The sequence below is a fragment of the Aythya marila genome (assembly GCF_965140915.1).
Source record: "Aythya marila genome assembly, chromosome: Z".
Classification (NCBI taxonomy): Eukaryota; Metazoa; Chordata; class Aves; order Anseriformes; family Anatidae; genus Aythya; species Aythya marila.
In genome coordinates this window covers 3,509,974-3,522,960 of record NC_139080.1, presented here as the reverse complement: position 1 = coordinate 3,522,960, position 12,987 = coordinate 3,509,974, and the positions used below count along the sequence as shown (strand labels likewise).

The 12,987-nt window shown below is 43.1% G+C and overlaps 1 protein-coding gene across 5 annotated transcripts in view; it reads right to left on the bottom strand.

The window, feature by feature from the left end:
- EPG5 (ectopic P-granules 5 autophagy tethering factor) overlaps positions 1-12,451 on the bottom strand; it is a 49,555-nt gene extending 37,104 nt beyond the window's left edge. For 4 of the 5 annotated variants that reach the window (XM_082783968.1, XM_082783970.1, XM_082783969.1 and 1 more), the window contains exons 1-11: positions 12,396-12,451; positions 10,082-11,020; positions 8,378-8,621; positions 7,437-7,573; positions 6,963-7,070; positions 6,200-6,273; positions 3,846-3,954; positions 3,224-3,338; positions 2,628-2,778; positions 1,572-1,727; positions 1,064-1,221 (exon numbers count right to left, since the gene is read on the bottom strand). In XM_082783968.1, coding sequence (XP_082640094.1) covers positions 1,064-1,221; positions 1,572-1,727; positions 2,628-2,778; positions 3,224-3,338; positions 3,846-3,954; positions 6,200-6,273; positions 6,963-7,070; positions 7,437-7,573; positions 8,378-8,621; positions 10,082-11,020; positions 12,396-12,449 — 2,245 coding nt within the window. In that variant the 5' untranslated portion in view covers positions 12,450-12,451. Of the gene's footprint in view, positions 1-1,063; positions 1,222-1,571; positions 1,728-2,627; positions 2,779-3,223; positions 3,339-3,845; positions 3,955-6,199; positions 6,274-6,960; positions 7,071-7,436; positions 7,574-8,377; positions 8,622-10,081; positions 11,021-12,395 lie in introns of those variants that run through there. The other variant, XM_082783971.1, reaches the window with a different exon arrangement.
- Between the last annotated feature and the right edge of the window lie 536 nt (positions 12,452-12,987).

Genomic DNA, 12,987 nt, shown 5'->3' with positions numbered 1-12,987 from the left:
GCAGTAAAAAAAATCTTTGCAGAAACAAGACTGTCCTCACTGAAACAGCATAACTGTTACTGATTAGCTCCAAGCTAGCCAAAACAGATCAGCGCTTAATAAAATATACATAGTTAGAGTCTTGGTATCACTCTCCCACTCTGACTGCACTGCCCTAAACGTTAGCTGAGTTTTAAACAGAGTTGAGATGCTCAGTAACTTGAAGATCACCCTTTTCTTCTACTTCTCCATCAAAAGGCTTGGTTGATGTAGTGATAGCTATCTGGCCCATTATCTAGCTGAAGAGTAAAACTGACAGGAAGCGAGAGCAAACCTCAAGAGAACAGAGGCTGTGAAGTAAGGAATTACTGCTTTGTTTACCTGACTCCCTGTCAATCAAGTCCCTGAGTAAGTTTTCCACAAAGATGACAACAAAGAGAAGGTGGCATTCAAACTGGCTTTTAAGTAACTCTGCTACATGTGAAACCACTACAGTAGCTGCAGATATCAACACAGGCCAGAAATAAAGGGAAAACAGAAATAAATGGTGGCATACAAGACAAGAGAAGCATCAAAAAGGACACAAAATACGGGCAACATCTGCAACTGTGAAGATAAGTAGATATCTAGCAACGTAAGTTACTAATGCCAGAACTACCAAGTTTAGGTAAAGAAGGAGGATGGGGGTATTTATACAGCTATCAACAGTTGAAGACTCAAGAACAGTCAACAGCTCATAAAAAAAAAAAAGTGTATGATTCCTAACTCTGTTTTTCAGGATTTAAGTCTCTGTTGAAGGCCATCCTGACTGTTACTACATGGCACTCCTGAAGCTCTGAAGCAGCCAGTAGCACTGACAAACAGAAAGCTAAAAGGACAGTAGATATGCTAATCCCCACTAAAATTAGCATTCGGTCAGACACTTGCTGCAAGCCCATTAACTATCCAAGTTAATTCTGAGGCCTATGGACCTGTCATGCTACCAAGGGTGCATTTAACAGCAGAACCTGCAAAGAATTAAACACGCTGCCGATGCACCTGTAGCTGAATCTATTAAAATTGGTTCTGAATGAAGGAGTTCTACCTTTGAGCCTCTGTTTGCAGTCAGCAGGTTGTAGAGAAGAGCAGAGCTTTTCCAGGTGTTCACTCTCTGCACAATGCATGACAAAGAAGAGCTTCCAAAGCATGCTGCTGGACAATGTTCCGTAAGGCATCTCAGACATGAAGAGCCAGACTCCCAGCCTGTAAGGTTTGAAGAGATGCAAAGAGTCTCACCCTGATAAATCCCAATATCTGAAAAGGAGCCATACACCCACATCTCTGCTGTACAACAGAATTAGGAACGTGAGGATTTGTTTTAGTACTTCTATTTTTGAGCTAACCTATTTCTGAACTGAACAATTCCCCAGAGCTGCTGTCAGGTGCTAGAATTTAAGTGCAGCTCCTCCCCATCTTGACACTACCAGTGTGCTGAAAAATCCTGCATACTGCAGTCTTGTTGAAACCATGAAGTCCTTAAAGCTAATGCAATTCCTAGTTTCAAGTATCTCACTCCAAGATGAAGTCAGTATCGATCACATTGGACAGCCTACCTTTTTGCCTTCAGAACATGTAGAACAGCTCTGAAGAACAGCTCATCGAACTCCAGTTGCAATTTCTCCACAGAGTACGGATGCGCTATTGATCCATACTGTTTATTGCCACTAACGTACTGCGCCCAGTGGTCACTCACATGACAGAGTGTCATCCTACACAACAGAACAACAAAGTTGCAGAGGGATCATTAAGTATGTCATCACCAGATAGAAACAGACTTCTGCAGCTACACTCTGGTCTAGTTCCAAGAGACATATTTAATCCTTGGTTTAAGCCTTGGTTTCCAGAAACTGCCATATAAATAGCATGTACTTTTCCTTCCACACTTCAGACAGGGTTAGGCTAAAATTCTTATCTTTCCTTGGTTTTGCAAGCAAAAAATACGTAATATTCTGTTATATCAAACTAATTTGTATGTGAACTTCCAAGCCCTAACGCAATCCTACTTTATTAAATGGCAATACACTAAAAGCCCATACAGGAAAAATTTTATTAAGTTCTCACTCTACTAGCACAAAGGAAAACCGATTTTGGTTTTGATTCAACTGCATCCCTCTCAACAACACACTCATATAAGCCACTGAAAGACTTAGAAACAAAGAGCAACTTCTAGCTTCCAATTACATTTGCTTAGTGCAACAAGGATTTTTCAAGGAGCTAATTATAAAAAAAAAAAAAAAACAGTTCTACATTACAACAGAAAGAAGGCAGTAACACCAGTTATAAATGGAGCAATTAGAGACATTGCTGAACTTCTGTGACCCCACACACAACCCTGAGTGAAGTCAGCACGGTGTTCCTCAGCTCACCTGGCTCTTCTGTAGCTACAGCATTTAGACTCTGCAGCTCTTCACGTCACAGGCAGCTTTGGGGTCAAGGACTCTGGGATTTCAGATTCACCCATGAGCTAATGCTAAACTGACCAATTCTCACAACAAAAGCTACTCAATAAATGTTTTGGGTTTATTTACGTATGCATTAAGGAGCTCTAAAAAATAAAACAGAGCGCATGAAAGTGATTCAACCATATTGCAGAGAAGATATTCTCTTACTTTATTAGCTGACCAATTCTCTTCACAAACTGTCGGTACCGTGCTCTATTAAATGTTTCTAACCCCACAGACAGAAGTTCCACTAAGGAGTTTGCAAAAGCAAAAATCTTCATCATCTCCTGGGGAGTTGTTTTTTCAGGAAAATAAGTACCTATGACCAAGACAGATAAAACTAAGTCTCAAAAATATGCATGAATTCTGGATACTTAAGTAATTTTTAATTACACACTTTTATTATTAGCCAGCTAGATAGTGAATTTGTATTTTCTTTATGAGATGAATGATAAATAACTGTTAAGTATCAAAGTACAAGTCATCTGAGCAGGTTATAAGATCTCTAGCGAGCAGTTATCTTCATGTACTTGTCCACAGACTTAATAGAATACTTACACACTAGTATTGCTATAGTCTTTTAAATTATCCCATGCAAATAACATATACTTCCATCTATATTTAGTATGTGAGCCGTTGTACCGGTTCTATATAAGTTCACTTCAAAAGTCTTGTAATGCAGTAACATTCTGTGACTTTGTGGTCATTAATACCATTAAAAAAAAAAAAGCAAAACAAAGAGAAACACTATAGTGGCTGATTACCTGCAGACTTAAACCCAAGAAACTGCTGAAACAGTTCATGAAATGGGAATTGTGACAATAGGGCAATCAAGTCATCTTCCAAAAGCAGAATCCAACTTGTTTCAGGATCCTCATCCTATAGAAGAATTCAAACAGTCAGTTTTACTAATAAGAATACTAATTTTACCAATAAAACACATGATAGAACGGCTTCACTACTTTGCTAATTCCAGTTTGCTTTGCAAAACAAAGAAAGTACAAATGAACTCTCCTTTCCACACATAGAAGCTCCTAAATTCCTGTCTGTGTGCCCCTACACAACAGCACTTGCCAGCTAGAAAAAAAGAGCTAGACAATGCTACACTAGCTTCACTGCAGAAGCTGTGTTGGACAACTGTTCAAATGCACTATTTCCGTGCTTTCTGTATGCAACAGCACCCTTAAATTCAATCTCTCATTACTAATTTCTGGAAATTCCATTATCTACATTTATATCACAGAGAAAAAGGCAAGTAAAATAGATTGAAGGTTCAAATGATGCTTTTAATCTGAACAGCAGTTAGTTTTCTTTATTCCATTTCACAAAATCAATACAATAAGCCTGAACAAAAGCACAAAAAGAAAACAACATCATTCACTATACCTCTTCCCCTCCTTCGTCTACTAGTGTCCAGTTTCCAGATTCTTTCCCAGAGGAAGAGGAGCTTTTCCTTTCAGCTGGTTTCATGTGGCACATGAACTCCATCCTATTTCTGATTTAAAGAAAAAAATAAATTTACAAAAATTTGAAAGATAAAAAACTTAGAATTTCATCGTATTTCAGTTAAGAGATCATACTGGTTTTGGCTGGCATGGAGCTAGTGTCCTTCACAGCAGCCTGTATAGTGCTGTGCTTTGGATTTGTGTTGAAACAAGTGTTGATACCACACAGATGCTTTAGTTAGTGCAGTGCTTGCAGTGTCAAAGCCTTTTCTGCTTTCCCTGCCAGCAAGGAGGCTGGGGTTACACAAGAAGCTGGGAGCAGACAGAGCTAGCACAGGTGACCTAGACTGACCGAAGGGATATCCCATGCCTCAGGACCAGCAATAAAAGCTGAGGGAGAGGGAAGCAGACACATTCATAGCGATGATGTTTGTCTTCCCAAGTAAGCCTTTTGTATGATGAGCCCAGCTGTCCTGCAAATGGCTGAACATCGTCCTGCTGATGGGAAGCATCAAATGAATTTCTTATTTTGTTCTGTTTGTGTACACAGCTTTTGCTCTACCTATTAAACTGTCTTTATCTCAGCCCACATGTTTTTGTACTTTCACATTTTATTTTTTCCTCCCCACACCAGGGGGCAAGTAAGCAAGTATTTGTGACACTTTGTGTGACACTTCTGTGTGACACCTGGCTATCTACCAAGATTAACCGATACCAGAGAAAAATATTCGAAACAGATTCAAGGACAAGTAAGCCAAATAACCTAATGCCTTACAAGACTCAGTCTGCAATATTCTGAGAACTATAAATGGCTGTCAGCCCTGTATAAAAAGCATATTTTAATATGAAAGAAATAAAACTATTATCCTCATGTGAGAAAAACCCCTGAAATCAAATAAAAGGATATGATTTTTCAGAAGAGGTACAACTACTTAAAGCTATCACATGGTGAGTCAATGACTAGCAGGACAAGCACAGGCTAGCTGCACTACAGAACTGCCATAGCTGCACAGCTGGATGCCATGCCAACATTAGGAGGACTGGGCTTAGGTACACTGAGCTACCACAGCTAAAGAACTTCCAGGAAAGAGTTGCCTCACTTCAAGCCAGCTCCAATTCCGTGTGTTAGACCATCGTAAGGCTGGGATACTAGTTTTCAGACTCTGTACCATCAGTATCTTCAGCTGTTCAGATATATACCAGCAAGTTAAATGAACAAGCAGAAGGGCTATACAGATGTTAAAAATTTAACTTACAACTTCCTTTTAAAAGGAATTATGTACAGGCAGAACTCTGAACACAATGCAACAAAATCTCTGTCACCACATCACCCTCCTAATCTGTCCAAAGCCACACTGATAATGCAAACATACTAGAAACGAAATACAAGTTTTAAGATAACAGTTTCACAATTCTGAATTTCACAATACTAATCCAATTCTAAATATGGCTTAGAAGTGAAACTGGTTCCTGACACACAGCAGCTGTAACAGAAGCATCAGATCTTTAATAGTAAGTACAGCCACCGAAGTCTGTGCATTCCTGCATAATAAACACTTGAGAGAGCCACCCTGTACACCTTGAATCAGTCCTCATTCAAAGCAAAATCTTACCCCACCAACAATACACATACCCTCAGGACACATTTGTTTCCCCAAGCACCTCTAGAGATGAAATGTAAAACAAAACCCTTAAGAACAACAGTCTACACTAATCAAAGTCTTAGTTAATACAGGGTCCGACTATCAGGATACCAGTAGTTTGATTCTTCAACACTAAAGTCTGATGGGTCAGGGCAAGATATGCATTTTATCTGAAGTACATAACAGGAGTTTTCTCTAATGATTAATTTCATTAGATAGCATCTCCTAGCATCATGTACTCCTTCTCGATAAAAAAGCACAAAAAATAAATTAAGAAATACAATCAGCATCTACACCAATTTAGTAAACCCTTTATTCAAGCCCATATGTTGCAGAGGCAGCGTTCTGATCAGGCCATCATCCACAGCAAGAACTATTTCAGAATTCACTAAAAAAAGAAGTCAGCCATCACAAGCTATTTGACAGTTAAAAGAAAGCTTTATCATACCACGTGCAGTCAGAGAACGTGCTGCCAAGGCTGTATTTCAAGGTGAATAAATAAAAAGGGTTTGACTTTAACCACGAATCTCATATTTGTGCCTGCTTTTACGACTTTGCCTGCAATGTGCTTTCAGGGTTGCACAAGATTTTACATCATGTTTTCTACTACTAAATCATCAGATCATATTTATAAAATTATTTCCATACTTACTTGACAGGAGACATAAGCAAGGCAAGAGATTGCATGAAATGAAAGACACCTGATGGGTTATCCAAGACTTTGATCTGGAACGAAATGCAGAAGTCTAAGTATATAAGTAAAACTCAATCCAAGTAAAACAAAAGGGAATTCAGTTTTACCAGAAAAAAAATCATATTCTGGGTTTCACATTTATAGATAGTTTTTAGTCTGACCAAAAAATGAGTGGAAAAGACAGTTCTGATAACCTGGAGGAAGTGTTGCTATGGCACAGTATGAGGTACTATAGAGTACAGGTATAAAAAAATTAAAGGAAACAAACATCAAGAAGGTACACAGAAAGACAACTTTTCTTCACTTCTCACATACACCTGCACACCAGTGGGAAGCTGAGCACAGGGGAAGTTACAATGCTACCTCCAGTCACCCTTTTGTTTCATGGCTCGCCTTACCCAATTAGCTTAACTGCAATCTTTTCCTAGAGCTAGATTTCCTACATCTTCCCCTCTTGGAGGGGACACCTTTTTTGAAACAACGCCCTGACACCTATGGATACCTAGGTTCCCTCTGGTCTATACAAAATGAACCCTTTTCTGTGCCCTTGAAATTTCCCAGCTAATTAACTTCCCAGGGAAACGCAGCCCAGTCCCATTTCAATGGGCAGGTTGTAAAATCTGTTCTTCCTCATTCCTCCCACACCACACACAGAGGCACTTCCAATCTCACCCACCAACCCCCTCCAACCTTCCCACAATAAAGAAATAAACATTCACACCTGAATGAATGGAACAGCCCATTCACCGATCCCAGCTGGGCATCGAAGGATGTGGTTGAAGAGGAAGAGCTGGTCACCTGGACAGCCAATTCTTTGCAGCACTGACACCTAAAGGGAAGTAAATAATCTCAGTGTTTGTTTATATCCTTGCTACATAGAATAATATCACTTCTTCATTTCTCTTCCCACCCTTTCCAGCAAGCCTCAGTTTTCAGAGCAAGTTAGAGCAGAACAGTATTTAAAAGCCTGCTTGCTTGGCTCTGAGCCACAGTGCAAAACAACAAAATTAATTACAAGTTTCTTAATAAACAATTTATTTAGAAGTCAGCAAGAACAGAAGTTTCTCAAAACTGCTAATTAGAATAATTTAACTTCCAAAATAGAAGCATTAGTACTCTATACACATTTAAAAAGTCCTCTCTGAATTCATCCCACATGTTGGATCAAACAGCTCTATCATGCTCACTCCCTCACCAGCCTCTGCAGCCACATGAGAAGGTCACTCTGAAACTGAGGATCTTCGATAAGCCTGCGAGTGAAACTGAAGAGAACGCTGATACATTCTTTCAAGTGGCCCAAGTCTGAAGAAAGATTTTCAGAGTGCTTTGAAACTGCAAATTAAGAAAAGAATTAAGGAGCTTTGAGGAGCAGCTTTCAGCAGAGTAGCATAAGTTGTTGTTCTGGGGCTGTACAGAAAACTTTGTAGATAACAAGGTATTTCAAAACAGCCATTTGCCAAAACTGACAAACAAGAACACCTATGCAGCATATTTCATTTAACCTTATAATTACGTATTGGATGCTAATTGCAAGAAGAATATCCTATGGTTGCTCTCATAAAAGGCCCTCCCTCAACATCAACTTTGTAAGAGGCAATATTTACTACACATATAAACTATCTGGGGGCAAGGGACAAAGGGAGGAGAAATATCTGAGGGAGGGATACTTTAGCTAAAAGATACTGGTAGACACCCGAGTAAGTAACGTGCTTAGCCTGAAAGCCAGAAAGATTTCTAATAGAGCTGTGAGATTTCAAATGGCCTTCCAAAAAGTAAAGCAGGAGGTATATCCTTCTGTTTTCAAACTTATGCATCATCAGTTTTGCAAAGGGACTCTATTATTTGGCCTCTTAGACAAGAGCTTGGACTGCAGGTGTCCCATCCCACCTGGTGTTCCCCTACAGCAATCTGTGGCAGGATACAGCCTAGACAGAAGACAGGACACCTGCATTCAACTTCAATTTTCCAGTATGTAGGAAAACTGAAGGTTTTCTGCAAGAAAAGTATTTCACTGATCCCTCCATAAAACCAACAGGTTTTAGGATCAGAGGAGAAACACTCTGGTGTACAATTCCCACCACAAGACTCCAAAACTCCAGGTGAACAAGGTGCCGGGCACAGGCAGCGTTCACCCACCTTGTTCTTGCTGCTGAAGAGCCACCGACCTCAGCAGGGAGGAGCTGTTCAGCAACCTGTACACATAAGACTCCACTTGCAACCGAGATAACACCGAAGTGTACGAGTGTAGTGCCAGCGTCTGGTGCACGTGTTCTGCTTTGGCTTCAAACAGCTTCTTCAGCTCCCCCAACACACCTTCATTCAGCTCCACGGTCTGGTAGCGATGGTGACCTGTCACTTTGCACTGATCTGCACAGACACCCTGTAAAGCAACCAAGTATTTTATGTCAGTGGTTTTCTCATTTTGCATGGTCAAGTGTTGCTTACAGAAAGTAACCCTAACATAACCCTCCCCTCAACAGATTTCACAGCTTTCATATAGGGGACCACTTTACAGGTGTACAAACACTTGGGAGCATTCTACTTACTTTTCAAAGCTGCTGAATACTGAAAATGCACATCCCTGACTTCTGAAAAACACGACTCTCATAAACCCTCAATAACTGAAGTTTAGAGGTACACATAAAGTGGCTTGCCTGTATCACTGAAAGATGTGAGCAAAATCAGCTGTCTCTGCTCCCACTGAGTGCACCTGCTTCTCACTTCATAGATTTCTGTAAATATTTGGATTTATTATTTTAAACCTAAGATATAGAGTGGAACAAGCTAAATATTTTTCTAAGCTCTCAGAACTCACTGTTGATAGCAATTCCCTATAATACATTTAAAATTTCTGAAGTGAACTGTACTCTTTTTCCCCAAACTGGAGTTAAACAGTGAGAACAATCCTCCCCTGGCCTATCTCTAACTCTTCAGCACGAGAAAGCCACAATACGTAACAGGCCATCATCCTTTCACGTCACCAGAAAACATGCTTCAGACCATGCACTTTGGAAGCTTGGCCCTATATTTTTGAAATTATTAGAATAAAATTTTTAAATTAGTAGTTATTAGAATAAAATTTTTTAAATTAGTAGTAAGGTAACAATTATTCTGAACCAGGAGGCAGCAAGCTTAGCCAGCTGCACAATAACAAATAGTGACTTCAGTGAAGCCAAAATTGCTTTCAAGGAAAGTTATCAACACAAAACAGAGCCCAAAGAGGCTCAGTGACACAGGCCCATTACACTTTTACTCCCCAGTAAAAAGGAAAAGGCTCTGATCTGTACAGCGGATGTCTCTCAGCATTAAACTCTGAGAAACTGTGCTTCCAGTAGCAGGGTCACCTGTGAGCATGACTCAAGTTCCTCTGCATCTGCCACCTGACAGCAGGAAGCCGCCAGGACTGATGTAAACAAGAAGTGTCACTACAGGCAGCAGGCCAGAGGGGACACCATCACTACGGTCCTTCTGGAGCCCCCCAGCCAGCCCTACTCTGCCACACAGCTCCTGCATCTCCTCTAAGGACTGCGACACCAACCTCACCCAGTGCTGTGGGCAGAACTGGCTGGGCACAGGCATTGACTGACTACAGATAAGCCTGACTCCAAAAGAGGTCACTAAAACAAATCCCACTGCCATGCACTCGCCAGAGTTTACATCAGCTGACTTAAGGGTCAACAGGATCTGAAACTGGGGGCCAGTGGAGATAAAGAAAAGCAAAGGCAACCATCTACTTTAGAAGGGAGCATCCTAAATACAGGAAACTTAACAGCAAGTAAAATCAGCGTCCAGAATCACATCCAAATAGTTCTGCTCCAAAAGCAGCTTCAGTGACAGCACCTGCACAGTTTTCTGTTCTTCTTTAAAGGTCCACAATCTCCCCTTTGCATTTTGGCAGTCTGTCGTCATAGCCTGCAGCTCCGCCTCAGCCAGCAGCAGCTGCTTCCTGCAGCGCATGTAGTTCAGGAGCAGCTCGTAGAACTCGTGCCTGTCCTGATGAGCAACGCTTTCAAATTCCTCCGCGTAGGAGTCAACATTCTCCAGCCATGAACACGGCTCAAAGATCTTCAGCTGCTCCCTGGTGAACGGCACCAGCTCGGGCTCAGTCGGGAGCTCAGGATAGAGCCTCTCGTTGTGCAGCAGGGGTTTAACAGCCATGACTGTTGGCCTCTCGTAGGAGAGCTCAGCCGACAGGTCTGGGTACAGTGACTTCAGCCCCGAACGCTGCACAGGCGCCTTGGGTTTGTCACGGAGCTGTGAGGTGCTGAGAGGAAGCTTCTCAGAGAAACGGACAAGAGGATTTTTAACATCCTGCGCGTTTTCAGCTCCTTTGTCCCGTGCGATGCCCACTACTGCCTGAGAACAGGCTGCGCCAGGATGAGAGGCACTGCCCGCTACGTCAGAGTGTCCTGATTCACCAGCAGCCACCTCCACAGGGCTGGGTGGCTTGTCCACCTTTTTTTCTTCACTTTTCTCAACATCCCCTCCACGTTCTTTATGTGAGGGGTCAGCTTTGCTCTCCTCTCCATCTGTTGAAGGCTCTAGGGTCGCTGCCGAAGACCCTTTGTCTGCTGAAGTTACATTACTATGGGGAACATCACGTGCATCAGTTGCAGGTTTTCCATCCTCTACATCATCACTGAGCTGAATTTCTGTGAAATCTCCAGGTTGTTCCACTTGTACTTTACTGGCTTGAGAAGACGCTTCTGCGACGGGAGGGAGGAAGACATCATCAGACTCTCGTGTCCGGGATTCCTCGCTACTTTTCTTCTTTTTCTCCTAGAAATAGATTCACAGTGTCGTCAACAAGCAAACCCCTCCTCCTGGCATCCCGAATCCCACCATCACTAAAATCAGCATTTGCCAACATCACTGACAAAAAGCCCCTCTTACCAGATTGATTTTCATGGTATTAAAGGTAAAAAGAAATGCATTAAACAGATCCCTGGTCTTTAAGTGCCCTTTAAGCACTGTGCACCAATGTCTACTGTCTTGGTCACTTCTCCATCAAACATCTCAATATTTCTACATTAAAAGCTACATATTACCCAGGGCAGAGTTTCACTGATGTATAAGTAATCCAGGTAACAGGACCCTGCCTGACCTCTTGGAAAAGACTCACTAGATTTTACCATACAGCAATTAGTTATTTTAGGATTCATCTCAAGTTTTATAAAAGTATCTTAACAAACTGAAAATTATTTTCAAAAGGTAACTTCAGAACAAAGAAAGGTCTAGAATGCAACCCCTAATCATATCTGAAAACCACCACGAAATCTGGGCCATTATGGAAATACCTACTGAAAACAGGTGTTACAGACCAGAGACGCAGAACAACTTAGAAGTGACATGAAAATTGTAAACCACCAAGTTATCCACCTAGGGGTAAGCAGTTCCCACAAACCTAGTCTGAAGTATAAATTTGTAGCCTCCTTCCCAAAGCACAGCAGGGGTCATGAATCACAGAATCACAGAATTTCTAGGTTGGAAGAGACCTCAAGATCATCGAGTCCAACCTCTGACCTAACGCTAGCAGTCCCCACTAAACCATATCCCTAAGCTCTACATCTAAACGTCTTTTGAAGACTTCCAGGGATGGTGACTCCACCACTTCCCTGGGCAGCCTGTTCCAACGCCTCACAACCCTTTCAGTAAAGAAGCTCTTCCTAACATCCAACCTAAAACTCCCCTGGCGCAACTGAAGCCGCACGGCGCATCTATAACCACTCTGCTAACGGTGTGCCCACAGGCTGCGTGCGTGCACCGAGCATTTCCAAGAAGCAAAAACTGCTCAGAGTCAGGTTAAAGCACCCCGGTTGTGGATGACCCAAATACCATAACAAGGCACGAAGCAGAAATCAGGAAAAGCTCCCAGCACCCCTCCAGGGCTGGGGAAGAGGTGACGGGTTTGGGGGCTCAGTGACAACTCCCCAGCTGCCCAGACACCGCCTCACACGAGGGCCTCGCGGAACAAACACCCCGGGGGCCCTGCGAACCGCAACCCCCAGACCCCTCTGAACCCGGGCGCCTCCTCAGAGCTTCCTTACGGAGCGGCACGGCACCGCGCTCGCTTTCCAGGCTGTGCTCCCCTCCATCAAAGCCTGCAGCACCCCCAGGGGCCGTGACCCCCTCCCCAGCCCCCCCCGTCCCTTACCTTGTCCCGGGTCCGGACCCGGACCCGGCGCGGCCCCCTCACGGCCTCCGCCATGGCCCCCCCCTCTGCCCGCCCGGCCGCAGCCGGAAGAGGAGCCCCCTGCCGCTGCCCCGCCCCCGCCCGCTGCCGGCCAATCGGCAGCGCCGCGGCTACGGGAGGCGCAGAGGGACAGAAAGGGGGCGAGGCGCGCCGCTTCGCTCCCCCTCCTCCCCCCTTACTCCTGTTGGGTGTTTTTCCCAAAACAATTCCCGTAGGAATTACAGAGTCACAGAACCACAAAATTGTCTAGTTTGGAAGAGACGTCCAAGATCACCCAGTCCAACCTCTGACCTAACACTAACCAGTCCCCCACTAAACCATATCCCTAAGCTCTACATCTAAACGTCTTTTAAAGACCTCCAGGGATGGTGACTCCACCACTTCCCTGGGCAGCCTGTTCCAGTGCCTCACAACCCTTTTGATAAAGCAGTTCTTCCTAATATCCAACCTAAACCTCCCCTGGTGCAACTTTAGCCCGTTCCCCCTCGTCCTGTCACCAGGCACTTGGGAGGACAGACCAACCCCCACCTCGCTACAGCCTCCTTTAAGCTAT